Below are 19,148 nucleotides of genomic sequence, written 5' to 3'. Positions count from 1 at the left end.
TTGAACTGGAATGTTTTCTCATGTTAATCTTGCAGATGCTCTTTCTGGTCATGGGAGGTCCGGACTTAGGGATGAACGATCAAGTAAAATCCACGAACGGTTGCAGAAGAAGTTGAAAGACAGACATGGTGCCCAGAAAGACAAGCTGAATAGCCCTCCTTATTCACCCAAGAAAAGCACGTCTCCGGTCAATGAATCAAATGGAATTATTAAAGGGCAGACTAGTCCAGGGTTAACTACAGGACAATCTAAGAACAAACAGAAAGGAAAGAATTCATCCCAGGTAGAAACAGAAGTACAAGGTAATTGTGATAATTAAAAATGTGGTCAAAATTATGTACCAGAACTGAAAAGGTATAATTCTGGTAAAATATATAGGACTGTATTATTTAAGTGTTAAAGGGATTTTTCAGAACTGCAAAAAAGTTTATTTTTGTTTTTTAAGAGAACTGTAGAAACATAGAATGTGTCGGCAGATGAGAACCTTTTAGCTCAACTAGTCTGCCCAATATTCTGAAAACTATTAATAGTCCTGTCTCAAGAGAAACATAGTCACTCTTGTTCATGGGCAGTGTCTGGCATTGCAGCTCATGACAATTCATGTTGCAATATTGTACACATTGTCCATTGCCTAGGATGGCACAGTTCCTGAAGAAAAGAAGTATGCAAAGCAGTTCTCCTCCAGAAGAAAAAGCACTTGCTCTTTATTGCCACCTATTGGCAGAATGCATGTCAAACAAGTCTTTATTTTTTTAATTTTTTTTTTCCTGAAGCAAAGCTAATTTGCATGCCTTTTTCCTTGGAGCATTTCATGGCTTGTAAGACTCCATACATCAGTTAGACACACTACCATAAGCAAAAGAAGAAAGCAAATTTTGTTAATTATAGACAAAACCATTAGTATTTGCATTAGCATGTTTCTGCTGAGAGCTGTCATTAGAAAGAATAAACAGCTTCTTTATGTTTTATAAAGCAAAGACTAGTGCTTTAGTTCATTTAAGATATAGGGTTAAAAATCATTTTGTGACACAATTATTACTAATTTTCAGAGTTTATTGTACTGGTATTGACTAAACACAGTCATACTCCAGCCCCATGAGGACACCACACTCTCATCCTCACTGACCAGTGGACATTAGATTGACTGGAGAGCTGTAGAACATCAGCAGTCACTCCTTCTTCTACAAATGCTCAACCCTACATGACAGCCAAACCTCTACAGATTAAAATATAATCCAGCTAAACTGAATAATATAGAGTACTTGCACTTACTTCTATCTTTCTTTACCCGATCGCAGTGTTCTGTCGGCCTGCTAGCCAGCAGTGGCTGTGCGCTGCTAGAGCTGAAACTTGTCCGACAGTCTACGCTCAGATTAAGTGAGCCACAGTGATCAATGCTGTCTGCTTACCTCCAAGAATAGATGGAAGAGTGAGTGGTGTCTAGTACCATAGCTGTAGGCTTCTTCATCTTTCCACAGGTCATCATTATTAGTTGTATGGAGATTGTTCTGATTATTATCAGACTATCAACATCTTTACATTGGCACACATTATAGATAATGCAAGATTGCCTCGAGTGATACAGTGCTAAGCCCTATCCTGCACATTACAGATGAATATATGAACTATATTCTGATATATATATACATATATATATATATATATTTGTGTGCTCATGGTTTAAAACATGACTACTTACCTGTAATTACCTTAACCTAACACATAAATACCAAATACATAATAAGTGGCAGAAGTGTGCCATAACCGCGAACGAGGGCACGCCTATGTAGGGCATACCCTATAGTAGAAATGGAAAAGAAAATGGAGGAATGGGTGGGTGTACAAATGCAAGACACGCCCGAGGAAGGGGATTGTGGGCATTATATAGGCTCACGCTCCTCCCACAAACACAGCCCTACGGGCTTAACCACTTGTGCACAGGGCTTAAAACGTGACTACTTACCTGTAACCACCTTACCATAACACATAAATACCACATACATAATAAGCGGCTGAAGTGTGCCATAACTGCGACGAGGGCACGCCTATAGAGGACAAAGAGCAAGACAAATAGGTATAAAAAACATCTAATTGATATACCACAATTACATTGCCAAAATTTAAACACCTACAACATTTTAAGCCGAATTTGGAATGTATTTCGCATAACAAGATGAATTCCATCTACCCATTTATTTGATGATATGCGCTGGAACCTTGTGCTGTGATGCTGCTGAGGCGGCGCCAAATCGAAGAAAGAATAGCCCCGAAAGAGAAATAGGATTATAACCCAATGTTTTAGCTAAGATACATATATGTTTTTCGAAATTACTGGTCATTAGGAAAGTATTGAAAAAGAAAGATTAGAACCTGCACCATGAACCCTTATCTAACTATGACATGCTTCCATGAACCAAAATGCCGAAAGTAATACATCCGTGCATTCTGAACACATATCGTAATACGAAACTTAGAGGATTGCAGCATGTCCCTAGTAGCAACATGACTACAGAAGGAATCTAATGACCTGTAGACATGACGGGACTTTGCATAATCATCGTGCCTGTAGATGTGACGGTGTTTGTGTAACCATATAAACAACAAGCTACTTACTTACCAATACCTGGTCCTTACATTCCTTATGACATAGTGTTGAACCAAGATGCTCCGAATACCTTCTCTAGAAGTAGATGACTGCTTCACCTCAATAGCCTGAAATCTAAGTGGCAAAATTCAGTTGAGTAGGTAGGTAACATAAAGGCTTCCATGAAAATCCGTTGCCGTCCTGACATACTTTTATTGATATGCGTGACGGAATGAAACAGATATACTGGGATGAATCAGTTGAGTGTATCCTTGCGGAAACAATTCTTACAATACTCAACAGTAGCACTACTGAAACCCTGTGAAGCCATGTAGCCTGTATACCTGTATACTTAACTATGCTAGCATGACCAATGGCAGCCGTAGACCCAACATAACTTGTAAAACCATTGTGCCCACAGATGGGACAAGTCTTACGCAACCATCATGCCTGTGTGACAGGACATAACATCATGCCTGTTGTGACATAACCATCTTGCCTGTAGTTGTGACAGGAAATCGCGTAATCATCGTGCCTGTAATCGTGACAGGAAATTGTGAAACCATCATGCCCTTAGTCGTAACAGGACATAGCATAACCATCTTGCCCGTAGTTGTGACAGGACATTGCATAATCATCATGCCTGTAGTTGTGACAGGACATTGCGAAACCATCATCCCCATAGTTGTGACAGGACATAGCATAACCCTCTTGCCCATAGTTGTGACAGGACATTGCGTAACCATCATGCCTGTAGTTGTGACAGGACATTGCATAACCATCATGCCTGTAGTCGTGACAGGTCTTGTGTAACCATCATGTTTGTAGTCGTGACAGGACATTGCATAACCATCGTGCCTGTAGTCGTGAGAGGACAATGTTTAACCATTGTGCCTGTAGTCATCACAGGACTTTGTAAGTATCATACCCATAGTCATGATAGGTTGCCTAAATATTGAGTAACCTGCCTATTTACAACAGTCATATAGTGACAACTCTATACATGCCAAGCGTGTGTATTTGGAACATACAACCGCTATTGTGACAGCTAAAAGACATTACCTGATAATGAGCAGTGAACCGAACTGACTATGGTGACAGCTTGAAAGACGTGACGTGACCTAAATCATGTGAAACTTACTAGTGATGATCTTCATGTGAATCTGAAAACACAACCTGAGTACATGAAAAATAGTGGACATACTACCGTAGTAACCTGAAAAACATGGCCGACCCTAACACTAGCAGATCAGAGTGCACGAAATGTGACACTACTAGTATCTTGACAGACTAGAAAACACAACACTGAATACATGAGGAAGCATAACCGCAGTAATGACAACAGCCTAAAACCTAGCAACCTAAACATATGAAACGTATCAGTGCCACCTGCCTTGTGCTGCAATATAAAGTAAATATATGATAATGACATCTACCCAGCATACACATGATAGGAACGCATACATTGCACCTGTATGATGGCATGATTCAAATATAAACATACATTAGTGGAGACACTGTGTACTTCGCCTGCATGTGATCCAGCAACTTGTACGTAGATGGTAAAATGTACATAATAACAACTAGAGAAGCATATGCATTGTGTCTCTCCTATAGTGACGTATGCTTAGTATATGTGCTTATGATATGGGTTTTATCAGTGCTCTTGTAGCTATCTTGCTCCTGGCCAAATCTGTATACAGAATCTATATACCGAAGTATAGCAAAGTAAATCAAATGGAGCCATTGTCAGTTTCAGATGCTTCTGCATTCTGTGTGCTCTCCACTCAGCTTTATTTCAAATCCTTCAAGCTTATATCACCTTTGTCATTAACATAAGTTCCCACCCTCATTAGTGGGATGTTCTAGCATATAGGGAGTGTGCAAATAACAGAGATTAGAATGGGGGATGATCATTGTCCTCGTGGCTCTCAGCTTCCTCTACATGATGGTGTGGGCCAGACAGGAAGGAGTAGAAATACATTAGGCTGAGAGGGGCTCCTAAATGAACATTTTCTTACATATAAACATAGTACGCTATGTACACATGTATACATCTATTACAATCCCCCCTCAAATGATCATTATAACTCTCCCTAATTTCCATCATCTGCCCCGATGTGTTTTCTCGAACACTTTACTGTACTTTAGACGACCCATGGCTTGTCGGCTTGTCCATGGACCCCCTTAGCCTCAGACTTTACACTTATGGAGTCAGATGCTGTCCCTATGCATCACTGGTGTTATAGATGGCATTGAAGCTCTGTAATGGGGTATAGGCTTCATCTGTAATCTCAAAGTCCACATTTGTCATCACTGGCGTGAATTCTCGACGGTCGTCTCACACTTCTTCTTCTTTAGGCAAGGCAAAACACAACACACAACAAAGCAAGATTATTAGAATTATGAGTTATTTTACCGGCCCTATATTGGCTGGTTGAGATATATGTGCAACAAGTCTCCCCGAACATTTTATATACCCCCTTTTTCCTCTTACACCATACATAATATCTAATGCCGTACCATTTTGGAATGTTATAGCGGATGTGGCTCTTAGTAGTTCGGCCTGACCTTAAAGAGCATTTACAAAGAAATGTATTAATCTTTGTTGGTTATAATAGATATAATTAATTTTACTCATGAAATCTGGGATATTATTGACTCAACACTGGCTTTTTACTTGACCTATAGCTCTAAACTCATCTTGGACCCCCCTTGGGACTCCTATAACATCAAAATATATACAAAGGGATTAAAACTCTCAGCAGGGTTTGCACGTTTATTTTTAAAGTGGGGTTTGGATTCCTTGGTAGGTTCGGTAATGGAAGTGTGTATGGGCAGACGTGTCTTGACTAATGTGCATTCTCCAGTTTAATTCCCTTCTAATTTGACTCTAAGCTTCATATCCCCAAGTATCCCATACTTTACCATAGTTACCATTTACTCATCCCGCTAGCTAGGTCTATCCTTTCTATAATCTTACACCAAGTATTCCTTTTACAACATTATCACTCACTGAAATACTTGTTGCACCCCGCTATTTGTACATGTTCACCTACTGTTTCTCCTCATACAATGTCACATCGTAACAATCCATTGTGATTATCTTTCCCTTTGGAACAACCATGGTTATGCACAGACATAGATTTAACAGTTATCAGAGATACATCTATACGGGATCATCATATGTAATCGTCTCTTTCCTCACTTATTTCCTACCCCAGGAACTTAGATGAAGTCTACTCATATTCTCTGAAACAGGTAAGATGTTTATGGAGCGTGTTGGTCAAATACCTTTATTGTTTTTTTTTACCTAGGTCATATGTCAGATGTAAATGATGACGTATGTACAAAACTTCTTTCTACATTGTTGAATCCTGAGGCCACCCAATGTACTGACATTACTACACACATAGCACATAGTGTTTGGGGTCATATATGTTACCATGGGGTACAAGACTGCTGGCACATACATTTTCTTACCAACTCTCTCCAGATGCTGTCTTTGCCCTGTACCACCTCTTTCTTCTTCCATTGGTCTCTCTCAGCATGCATAGCTGGTTCCTGCAAGAGACCTAACCAGAATTTTCCACATTGCCCATCCACCTGTACACTTTGTACCATCTTTGTGGGGGAACAGGAGCACTGCAGCCTTGGCAGCCTCCTTCACCATTCAGTCCCCTTGGCTTCTGGGGCTGTTTCCTTCATGTGGCTCTGATCTTTACGATGGCCACTTTCTCTGGCCGCTCTTGGACTTTGAACACTTGAATTACAAACTACAGATTGGTTTGCTCAAGGATTCCAGAACACTTTTACTTCAATAGGCCCATACTTGTGGGCGGTAATTAAAGTGTACCCGTACTCATTGTTTCATACCTTTAGATATCTTACACATCGCAGTGAATACCTTCAACTCTACTTCTCTGAACCACCAGCTCAGATCGAGTGGTTTATTGTAGTAGAACTTCATTCTGCGTGTGGTCACCATATATCCTGCCTTATGTATTACATCTTTGCATTACTTGGAACAAACTTACATTTATAACTCAGCATCAACCATGGATTCTCTGATATCCTATCGTGGCTCTTGAATTTTTAACCTTATAAGCTCACTCACACTTCATACACACTCGGGCAGTAGATAGTTACTTTTATGACAGTTACATGGGTAATTGGCACTGGACAAGAATTTACCTGTCTGTCTCTGGTAGGTCACGTGTAAGTCGACTAGATCAGCAAGACAAAACAAAGGGGAGAATTGGGTACTTTTGGCTAGGCACAAGTATGTCCTACCGTACGCCTGGAGTTGCTTTTAGAGCTGTGACTGCCACTTTAAGAGCTGTGGCCGCACTGTATAGTGAAGGAGGAGGCCAGCCCCTTGTCAGTGAGCACGGAGCTGAGGAGCCCTCCTGGCCGGGGGCTGCGAGGTAAATTCACCATCAGCCCACGACACGGATCTCCCTGTCTGCCCCTGTGTTCTTATCTAGAAAGTTTTTTTCAGCTGGTTTAACCCTTCCATAGCATAACAGGGGCAGCCAGAGAGTAGAGAAACTTACAGTATTAATTATATGACAGGAAGAATGTCCATTCTAAACCATGTTGTTAACCTCCCCAAGCCATATATTCCTCTGTACTTCACCAGACCCCTCTGTCCATCCCTGACCCCCCCCTGTCCTCCACCAGACCCCCCTGTCCTCCACCAGACCCCTCTGTCTGTCGCCTTACCCCTCTGTCCGTCCCCTTACCCCTCTGTCCGTCCCCTTACCCCTCTGTCCGTCCCCTTACCCCTCTGTCCATCCCCTTACCCCTCTGTACTCCACCAGACCCCTCTGTATTCCACCAGACCCCTCTGCCCTTCCCTTACTCCTCTGTACTCCACCAGACCCCTCTGTCCATCCCTTACCCCTCTGTACTCCACCAGACCCCTCTGTCCGGCCCTTACCCCTCTGTACTCCACCAGACCCCTCTGTCTGTCCCTTACCCCTCTGTACTCCACCAGACCCCTCTTTACTCCACCAGACCCCTCTTTACATCTCTGACCCATTTGTATTCCACCAGACCCCTCTGTCCGTACCTGACCGGTCTGTATTCCACCAGACCCCTCTCTCTGTTCCATACTGCTCTGTACTCCACCAGACCCCTCTGTCCGTCCCTGACCTACGAAAAAAACCAAAAATCTGACACAGGAGGACTGTCTAAAACCGAGGATACAAAGGACCACCACTAAGAATTGGGAACTCAACTTCATTAACTCCTACAGTTCATCCTCTAATCAGATCAAGAAAATTCTCCAACAACACTGGTACATCCTTGGGAGCGACAAATTTCTCTGTGAAAATCGACCTGAACATCCAGGAGTCACGTTCCGTAGGGCCCCCACAATTTAAAAACCTCCTTTCTCCAAGCCAGCTCAGACAACTACAACAAAGACCAGCTCAAAAAGGAAAACCAGGGAGTTTCAGTTGCGGAAAAACCAGATGTCTTTGCTGTGCTGAAATTGTGCATAACCGTCAAGAATTCCGCTCAAAAGCCTCGGGTGAAATCCTCCAGATGAAATACCATCTTACCTGTGAGTCTGAATTTGTCATCTACCTTATTGAATGCTGTTGCGGCCTGCAGTACATTGGGCGGACTACCCAGTAGTTGCGCAGCAGGATCAATAAGCACAGATTTAACATAAGGACAGGATTCCTTTTACATGGACTTTGCTTTGGCCCACAAAGGGACTGCTAAACTGTGCTTTGGCCCACAAAGGGACTGCTAAACCCTTCAGTGTTACGCCTGTTGATCATGTTCCTAAGTCCCGTTTGAATAGATTTGAAATATTGAAGAGGCTAGAGGTTTTCTGGATCTTCAAGTGTGGATCTCCCCAGCCTATTGGACTTTACGAAGTTTCTGAAACTATTCTTGTATAATCTCTATACTACACACTAACATTTTAAATACTGCCTGCTCCTTCATTTCCATTTTCATACATCACCACAATGCCACATCAACAGCCCAGCTAAATATGCCAACAATGCCGACAGCCCTACATACTGTATACCTGGGACACAACTATTCCAACCCCCCCTATCCCCATCAATAATAGGATTTAGGGTACTTCTTCCCAATAGGGGCTTTAAAAATCGTCCCTATCTCTACCACACTACAGGCTTCGTACGGCTGCTGCATACCAAATACAGTAATTTTCATGTGTAGCTACTTGTCTGTGACTTTACCCCCTGGGTTAACATACAGCTTTCCAAGTATTTAGCCTGGTTATTTTTACCCACTGATCAACACATAAGGCAGCAGATACATGTATATATTGCCAATCTCCATCAGACCACTCTTCACATCTTTGTCCATCTAGAAAGGTGCCTCCCAATCTTTCATTATCAGCATACTAAGCCGTTCACACTACCCTTTTACCCATATCCGTGTTCGTTTTTTCAAGCCAGGTCCGCCCCTTTTCAACTCCGCTACCGCTGCATATTGCCCCGCTATGTGAGAGCAGACTCACCCGTATGGTGATAGCTACCTCTTGAGGTCCGCCCCTTTTGAACTCCGCCACCGCTCCACAGCACTAAGGGATCTGACAGCTCCGGAGTCCAAGTGATACACATGTAACACAGGTCTCCGCCCCCTGACCTATCAGGAGCATTTTCAGCTCCGCTCACCCAATCATCTTTGTTCTCTCGGCCGCAGAGAAAAAGAAGGGGATCTCTCTCCGGCCGATATAGTTTCCTAGTAAGGCGATCCCCGCACATACCTGTATCATATTGCCACTTACTTAACAGTCCCTTGCAGGATGCTGACTTCCCGGCCATTTAATGCATATGCAGTAATGCACCCGTACGGCATCGGGTTTCCAGCTGCAGATGTTCTGCTTACCTACGCTATTTGCATAAACCATGTTTTTGAATTACCAAATGAACGTAATCTTTATGGTTGCGGATGGAATGTATTTTAACCGCATCTGTTCACTATGTTGTATGCACGTTGCCAGACGAAGGGTCCAGTTCGGACCAGAAACGTGTTGCTTTCTGTGCTAATAAACCACGTTTTAGACACTGAGAAGGGTCTATAGAGCTTTCTTTCCATCAGGACCAGCGCCATCAACGGCCCAACTTTGCTTTTTCTTGTTACTTAGAATTGCAAACAGGGAAACTAAAACCCAGCAGTAATGCGAGAATGATGTGCGCCCGACACATGTGATTCCCAACTAGCACCAATTACTCAGTTTCCTGCATGCTTACCCAGTGCTGCTGAGCCCTATCCCCTGGGATGAATACCTCAGCTGTGCCCAGCAAAGCTCTGCACACAGCCAGCTCTGTCTAACAACCTGTTTGAAATTCCCTCCACTCTGAAACTGCATAAGCGAAAGGGAATACATCAAACTGTGGGCCAAACCTACCCCCCCCCCCAACCCTTCCCCCACTCCGACGTGCAGAGGCAGTGAAACACGCATCTCCAATCCGACTGCAGCTCCGGTCTTGCTGCAACCCAGACCGGAGCGGAGCTGAAAGAGGGTGGACCTGGTGCCACAGTTGAAAGTAATGCGGCAACAAATATAACAGAAGTATAAACGATGATGTAAAGTTTGACAGTGCCGTGGCTAGCCAGCGCTGAATTTCCGTGTAAGCAGTAATAACCCCACCGATCACTGCACTTAAACATGATAGTATAGAGTAATGCCACGACGGGCAGACAAAAGCCATGGCAGGCTGAAATAAACCAAGCCGTTACCCCGTATTAGCAGGGTACCGGCACTCACGTATCCTGGACAATTTTGTACCAAACACCAAGACCTCCTCTCCTCTGAGCTTGTAGCAGTGCTTCTGGTAACAGAGAACAGCACACATGCAAGACACGCCCCCGAGGAAGGGGATTGTGTGCATTATATATAGGCCCACGCTCCTCCCACAAACGCAGCCATGCGGGCTTAACCACATATCTGATGTTATATGAACTATATTATTGCTCTCTAGAATCCAGGATATTTCCTTCTATAGGACAATTTTTGTGAATACCGTAATTTTCTTATAGGAATTTTTTTTTAAAGGGGTACTCCGCCCCTAGACATCTTATCACCTATCCAAAGGATAGGGGATAAGATGTCAGATAGCCGGGTCCCACTGCTGGGGACCCCCTGGATCTACCATGCAGCACCCACCTGTAGCGGCTTCCGGAACCGCTGGAGGTCCTCAGGCTGAGTCCATCTCGACCACCGGGACGGAAGATCGTGATGTCACGACTCCGCACCAGTTTAACGTCACACCCCGCCCCTCAATGCAATTCTATGGGAGGGGGCATGACAGCTGAGGGGCGGGGTGTGATGTCAAAAGGGGCGGAGTCGTTACGTCACGATCTTCCGTCCCGGTGGTCGAGATGGACTCAGCCTGAGGACCTCCAGCGGTTCCCGAAGCCGCTACAGGTGGGTGCTGCATGGTAGATCCAGGGGGTCCCCAGCAGCGGGACCCGGCAATCTGACATCTTATCCCCTATCCTTTGGATCGGGGATAAGATGTCTAGGGGCGGAGTACCCCTTTAACCATTATTTTTAATCATTTTATTGTGTATGCATATAACTTGTCTATCTTTATCACTCTGCAGCAATCATAAGGGTCCTGTGGTATGCCAATAGTTAATCCTTTCTCAACATCATTATATACATCCCTGTTGGCCACATACACACAGTTGCTCAAACTCTTTAATTGTTCAGTCGGTACAAATACAACTCTGAAATTAAGTAATATTAGTGTCACAAAATAATTTTTAACCCTATATATTAACTGGTTTAGAGCACCTTTATATATATATATATATATATATATATATATATATATATATATATATATATATAGTGGTCCCTCAACATATGATATTAATTGGTTCCAGGAGAACCATCATATGTTGAAACCATCATATGTCGAGTACATATGTCTATTTAAAAATGGTAATTGGTTCTGGGGCCTCGGAACCATTGTATGTGTATATATATATTTTTTTTTTTATCACCTTTGGTATAGATAAATTCTGGTCTGTCTCAGTCTTTATATTGTTAGTGGTTTAAAGTGAGCCTGCTTTTTCCTTTGATCTTCTTCATATTTTACGTTTAGTACTGCTAACAAAATTCTGTAGCTAAAATTTACAAGACAAGAAGGATCATATCCAGTGGGTGCATCTACTACAATTCAATGTAAAATTTGATCATAGGCATTAGATATTAGTTGGAAGAACTTGTTTTCCCTACAATATCAATGAGGGTTTGCTGGTTTTTATTAGATACCTGCTGTTGGTGGTAACGTAGCTAACTAAGATAATATAGGTGTCATTTTGGTTGCCTTTCCTTTATTTTATTTTATTTTTTTTCCAACGTATTTTCACTTACCCCATAAGGTCAGTAGGGTGAGTCTTCTACACAGCACTGGCGGCATACTGTCAGAGAGTAAAGGACCAGACTCCTTTGACAAGGAAAATGGTGTGCTACACAGTTCAAATTACCAAATGCATTTCCTGGAGGAATAACAGGAACAGCACAAATGCATGATTGTAAGAAAAGTTGAACAACAAGTAAAAAAAAAACGTGGTTTCAAATGGCTGGAGGTGCTCAACCCCAAATGCAGTTGTGCATTTAAAGCTGGGGGAGCAGATCCTGCCCCTTGTGGTCTGTTGCTAAGGGCAATCCCCAGCATAAAAATGCATACAATGGGGGATGTCTGCAGCAGTCTACAAGTGCCACAATGGCATCTTAAACCCGATGAAAGGTGTGGATGTGTAACACATATGACTAACCCTCAAAATGTTAAAATTGAGACATTAACCAGTATATCCTTATATGAAGGACATACCTGAGCCCGCACACAAACGCCAAGGTTTCTCAAGTGGCACAGGACCTAACGCTAACCTACCTGTGCCGTATGGGCAATACCAGGGGCCAGTGGGCAATTACAGCGGCATTAGGTCCGACTCACAGCCTATTCCCATTCACTCCAGTGTGGCTAAGCACACATACAGTGGGAGTACAGAGGAAGGTTATGAGCCCCACCCAAGAAGGCTGATATGTTGCCGGCCCCACAGGTGCACCGAAATGCTGCCTATAATAGTGATTAAGGCGCATTAGATTGGGAGTTTATACAACTCCAAGTACAAGATTTGAACAACAAGGAAAAAAACGTGGTTTCAAATGGCAGGAAATGCTCAACCCCAAATGCCTGGTTGTGCATTTATGCTGGGGGAGCAGATCCTGCGCTTGTGTTCCGTTGTAAGAAAAGTTGTTCAGAATTGTTACTTTATGGGCACTACAACTATTTACTAAAATGGACAGGTCAGGAGGTTGGAAAGGGCTTCTATTTCCCTTTACTTTGATCCTATTTCACAAGTGGTTTTAATATGGTCTGATCAGATTGAATGCAGTATATTGCATACATCAACTGTTTTACAATATAGTACAAATTGCTTCTAAGGAAATTATAAAGTATATTTATCCTCATTGTAGAAAAAGATGAAGAGACAAAAGCATTAGAAGCGCAACTTTCCAACATTTCAAAGCCAGAGGTAAGTACTGCACTATATATTTTAATTCAATAAATTTTCACCTGCCCTTTCCAGGCTGGTGTGTATTAACAAAATTATCTTACAAGAGGAGTACAGTGACAGATGACAGCTTTATTATACTACTGAAGGCTTTATGCACAAACTGTACTGCTGCGGTTTGCTTATTTTGTAAACATACGGTATACAGAATGCTATTTTTTGCATTCACTGAGTATCTTTTTAATCCCTTCCTACCTCAGTGATTTTTAGCAATGGTGTTTCCGCAGGACCCCCTCTATAGGTGCCAGTCGCAGCACCCGCCCCCTTCCATAGGTGCCTGTCGCAGACCCCCTCCTCTATAAGTGCCTGCTACAGAAACTCCCCTTTATAAATTGCTGCCTCTGTGTACTGCATCTCTCCGCTGCAGTACTCAGTTATGCATATTGCTGACATAGAAATGTTTGTTCTTCTAATGTAAAAAACATAGGGAATGAGCATTAATATATTGGCAGTACACATCAACATAACTTTGTGAACTACCATTTAGAGTTTGCTCTCCCTGCTGTGATCTGGCAGAGATGTGCACTAAACATCTTGGAACAACAGCTCTATAGAACAACCGAAGTAAAAGAAATATAAATAAAAAAATATATGGTTTGTGAATGTTATGAAATGTAAATAATATCATTTAATAAATACCTATTGTTGATCAAGCCAAATAGTGACATATTTCTTTTTAAAATAATTCATTTTAATAGAAAGCATATGTAATAGCAATGTAATAGCAATAGCATGGAATAACAATCTTTGCCAAGCAGGATGCATTGCACTCTTTGCCATGAAATGCTGTTGGTTTCCTTTGCTTCTTTTCATGAATGGACTGATATATTCTGTGTAGTATGAAACTAGAATGAGCTCCATAGAATCAGTCTAACAGCGTCAGAATAGCAGTCATAGACAGGGACACAGTAGTAAAGATTAACAGGGCTTCTCCTGCCTTTAGTTTTCAGTAACAAAACTCATTGCATCCGACACAGACATATACCAAATAAATCCTGCTTGTCAAGAGCTAAGTTCACATAATCTTCTCTCTGTACAGTTGGCTTACTACCAGTCACTTAACAAAAATGTGTTAATCGCACAAGGTAAATGCCCACCTCAGAACTCCAACTCTCATCAGAGGTTCCTTACAGCAGACTTGGTTACACCTTTTGTAAACCCAGTATTAATTGGCCTCAACACATGTTCTGACCTGGGGCCAACCTGAACATCTGTAGTGGCCCAGGGAGGGGATGAAAGGTCCCACTACCAAACCTGCCACAATCCCATTAAAATCCAGGTTAGATAGCAGAACTTGCCAAAGTCTCACCAGGGATGTTAACTATTTCCTGGATTCCCTATATCATACCAAGCTTTCCCTGGATGAGATATTTGCTTCCTGAAACCTGGTATAGCATATGAAAGGTACCTTGGGGAAAAAATATACCAATGACCATTCCTGTCCCTATCTCACACTTAAGCTAAAGTTCACCTATAATGCACAACTTATATGGTTTTTCATGCTCGGTAACTGCAATATTGTGATAACTGCATTTCATACTCATAATGACTGCTGCATTCACATTCTGTGAGCTGTATGTGCACTGTGACATGAGTGTTGCTAGGATTTCACCGTTATATAGCATGGCTTAAGGTATGACACAGATCAAAGCTCTAGGAATCACAAATAGCTTTCTGCTCATTTTTACAAAGAAAGATAACAAAAAGATAAAAGTAAAACATTCCAGTCATTGACAAATGCTTTGGTACCTACATCAAGAGTGTGAGATCTAAGAAAACCTCTTTTATGAAGCACTCTTAGTTAACTTTGGTAAAAGACTGGACAGTCTGCTAGAACATCAGTAATACTTGAGTGAAAATAAATGAAAGGCTAGCTTATCTTCACCTTATAATTCTGCAAAAGACATATGTCCTAAGTGCTTGCATCCTGGATAATACTTACAAAGCACAATGTTATTTTTCTCACCAAAACTATTGTTTTTGCTGTAGATTCTTTTTAGAGCAACGTGGATGCTGCTAAAACACTTACAATATTCCATATAATGGAAACCTTGGTGTTCTAATAGACCAGAAGCATTCTTGAAGCAGGATCTGTTCCATATATTTCTTTGGTTGGATATGCTTTTTAGGTGTAAAAAGTTAAAGAAGTTGTTTAAAAAGAAAAAAAAAACAGACTTACTTTATGCTCATTCAGCACCACCTTCGATAAGCTAAAGCCTTAAGGCTTTCACTAAGACTGCCTTTTTCTGGCAGACCCAGCCTGTCCATGTATTACGTGGTCTCTCATACATTTGAAAAGCCGATGTGTTATACAGCATCACCCTGCACAGAGGTTGCTTTGCCGATCAACAGGGTGTCGGACAGGACTGTGGAGTCGGTAGATAAATGTTCCGACTCGACAGTTTTTTGTACTTCCGACTCTCCGACTTCTCTGTATTAATATGCGAATGTATTTATAAACACTTACAGTTGAATCCAAGAAGCTGCTCCACCAAGTTCTTCTAAGCTTTTCTAGCAGAGAGAGGGAGTTGGGCAGAAGCTGCTGCCTCCACCTTTTTGTGTGCTGATCTGCTGCTGAAGATAGGGCAGTGGGAGGATCCAGGAAGGGGCATTTATTATAAAACATGATTTCCCTAGTAGAATCCCATAGTCATGTTTAAAGGGGTACTCTGGTGGAAAACTTTTTTATTTTTTTTAATCAACTGGTGCCAGAAAGTTAAACAGATTTGTAAATTACTTCTATTAAAAAAAATCGTAATCCTTCCAGTGCTTATCAGCTGCTGAATACTACAGAGGAAATACTTTTCTTTTTGCAACACAGAGTTCTCTTCTGAATCACGAGCACAGTGCTCTCTGCTGACATCTCTGTCCATTTTAAGAACTGTCCAGAGTAGGAGAAATTCCCCATAGCAAACACATGCTGCTCTGGACAGTTTGTAAAATGGACAGAGATGTCAGCAGAGAGCACTGTGCTCGTGTTGTCAGCAGAGAGCTCTGTGTTCCAAAAAGAAAATAATTTCCTCTGTAGTATTCAGCAGCTGATAAGCACTGGAAGGATTAAGATTTTTTTAATAGAAGTAATTTACAAATCTGATTTAAAAAAAAAAAAAAAAGTTTTCCACTGGACTAACCCTTTAAGCTAACAATCCGAGTTTAAAAGTTTTTATAGCCTTAGCTGAATGACAGCAGTTTTTCCAGTGGTTTACAGCTTCAGTCTTGAACTATTGACCCTCCATTCCTTTCACTTATACAAGTGTCTCTAGTCCTGCAAAAAACATATTTACTTAATCAGTGAGAGGCTAGGTTACCCATGGGTTCCCTGTAACAGCAGAACACAACACTATGGAAAGTATAAGTATTGCCGCTCCTAATTGTGCGTTGCATGCCATATAGTGAAGCACATGAAAAGAATGCTTCTTCACGGTCACTTAACGTGTTCGTTTTGCAGTTACATGAGGCACTGCATGCATTGGTCTTTATTCTTACAGTAGAGAAGTCGTTAATTATAACTTTGTGAATTGGGACATTTAAACTTGCTTTTTTTTTTTTTTTTTATTCCAATCTAAATTTAGTAGGAGTCAGAGTTGGTGCATTGTTTGCCGACTCCGACTCCAGGTACCCAAAATTTTCCATATAGGATTTTCCATATAATTAAAACTGAATCAGTTATTCACAAGTTAGGTGATAATAGTATTCTAGCACCTAAAAACATATGTGCATGTCGATGGGATGACTTTTACGAACCACCGCAATATAGATAACAGGTATCCAATTTTCCCCACTTACAGCAGCGGTGGGTCACCTTGCACTCTATTTATTATCTGTGGAAGCGATGAGTGCTGTACTCTGGTATCTCTTTAGACAATGAATGAAACACATGCCAACCCACTACTACTTTATTCAGTGGGGAGAGTTTGGTCTCTGTACCTGAGATTACAGGGGTCAAAGAGGTCAGACCCCTGTGGTCAGGCATTTATATCTTATCCCCTATCCTGTGGTTAGGGGATATGTTTTTAGGGGCTGGAAGGTACTTTAAGGGTAGGGTCACACATGCTGTATTTTGCTGCATACTTTCTGCAGTTGATTTTACTACCCAATGGGTAGGAAAGTATGCAGTAGCAAAATACAGCATGTGTGACCCTACACTTAAATATAAAAAAAACTGTAGAACAGTTGGCACAGGGTAGAATTTGTTGAAGGTTCGTTGAATTTGTTGAAGTTTGGCCCCAATTTTTCTATGGCCAGCAGGAGTGACAATTGCTATGATCTAATCTCTGGCTTAGACAAATGGTTGTAGCAATTCAGACCCGTTAAACCACCAAGCCAGCAGACAATGAATCTTTTAAAGTTCTATAATGGCTAATATACACAATAACATATGTATATGTCTCACTACAGGTGTCTGACATTCAAGCAAGGTCTGTAATACTGACTTGGTCACCTCCTTCCAGTCTGATCAGTGAAGAAAATGATGGAACACTTACCCCTGAAGTTTACACCTATGAAATACTATTATCCAACAATGGGAAAGATGGAAAATACAAGGTTGCGTATAGGTATGTGTACATTCTGCTGCCAGTCATGCACTTTTTACTGTGTAAAAGCTTTTTAAAATGGACTTGACAAGATCCTTGCTTAGCACGTTACTTCCGTACATGTTTGGAGGAATTTACTAAGATCACCATTTCACAGGCTTTAGAGTTATTAAAAAGTGCACCGTACTTAATAAATCTGGCACATCTGTGGCTGCCCCATGTGTCTTCAAATTAAATCTACATCAGCTAAGAGCTAATGCCTGCTTGCAGATACAAATTTTAGTAAACCTAAAACACTCCTCCTCACTTCACTACACCGGCCGGCCAGGGAACACTACATAAAGATGGCCGGCTGGGGATCTCGGCGCAATGCAACATTGCACCGCGATCCCCGGCCGGCTGAATGTCAAACACCAGGGCTCATATACACTCCTCCTCAATGTTGAATTTTAAAAACCCTGCCTAGAGCCATGAGTGGCCACTCCGTGCCAGCCATTCAGGATTTTGCCAGCGGGGGATTTGAAAATGAAAGTACGGGACAGTATATACATCGCAGGAGAGCGGAGCATGCTGCCCGCTCCCCTGGTTAATAGCTTATGATCAAATTGGGTCTCAGAAAAATACAAAAAATACACAACCCCCATCCCCCTTTCCCTCATTATGAATTGTTTCTAGCTAACAAAGTCTCCAAAATATACACACATTTGGTATTGTAGCATCCATAACAACCTGAGCAATAAAATTATTACATTGTTTACCCCCCACGATGAAAGCTGTAAAAATAAATAATAACATTTGCCAAATGAGACTAAATGTATAAAAAGCTGTCTGCTTTTTATACACTAAAAACATTTTTTTTTTCACACAGGGCGGAGACGAAGCACATTTTCCACTGCAGAAAATCTGCAACAATGAATTAAACCGCAACTCTGGAAAAACAATCTCAGAATCACTTGGATAAGTTAAAGGGGTATTCCAGGCAAAAACTTTTTTTATATAGATCAACTGGCTCCGGAAAGTTAAACAGATTTGTAAATTACTTCTATTAAAAATCTTAATCCTTCCAATAGTTATTAGCTTCTGAAGTTTTCTGTCTAACTGCATAATGATGATGTCACGTCCCAGGAGCTGTGCATGATGGGAAAATATCCCCATAGGAGCTGCACAGCTCCTGGAACGGGAGTCATCAGAAAGCAGTTAGACAGAAAACAGCAACTCAACTTCAGAAGCTAATAACTATTGGAAGGATTAAGATTTTTTAATAGAAGTAATTTACAAATCTGTTTTACTTTCCTGAGCCAGTTGATATATAAAAAAAGTTTTGGCCTGGAATACCCCTTTAAAGCGTTTCCCAGTTATCACAACAAAAAGTGGGACAGATCTTTAGAGGGGTACTCCGGTGAAATATCATACTTTTTTTTAAATCAACTTGTGACAGAATGTTAAAC

The 19,148-nt window shown here is 41.6% G+C and overlaps 1 protein-coding gene across 7 annotated transcripts in view; it reads left to right on the top strand.

Annotated features, from left to right (window-relative positions):
• FNDC3A (fibronectin type III domain containing 3A) overlaps positions 1–19,148 on the top strand; it is a 316,088-nt gene that overhangs the window by 219,983 nt on the left and 76,957 nt on the right. For all 7 annotated transcript variants that reach the window (XM_056562070.1, XM_056562071.1, XM_056562069.1 and 4 more), the window contains 3 exons: positions 36–302; positions 13,068–13,126; positions 17,564–17,721. In XM_056562070.1, the coding sequence (XP_056418045.1) occupies positions 36–302; positions 13,068–13,126; positions 17,564–17,721 (484 nt within the window). The remainder of the gene's footprint in view (positions 1–35; positions 303–13,067; positions 13,127–17,563; positions 17,722–19,148) is intronic.

The sequence above is a fragment of the Hyla sarda genome, chromosome 2, assembly GCF_029499605.1.
Source record: "Hyla sarda isolate aHylSar1 chromosome 2, aHylSar1.hap1, whole genome shotgun sequence".
NCBI lineage: Eukaryota > Metazoa > Chordata > Amphibia > Anura > Hylidae > Hyla > Hyla sarda.
Note: the sequence above shows the minus strand (reverse complement) of the source record. Positions and strands in the feature narration are given on the sequence as shown.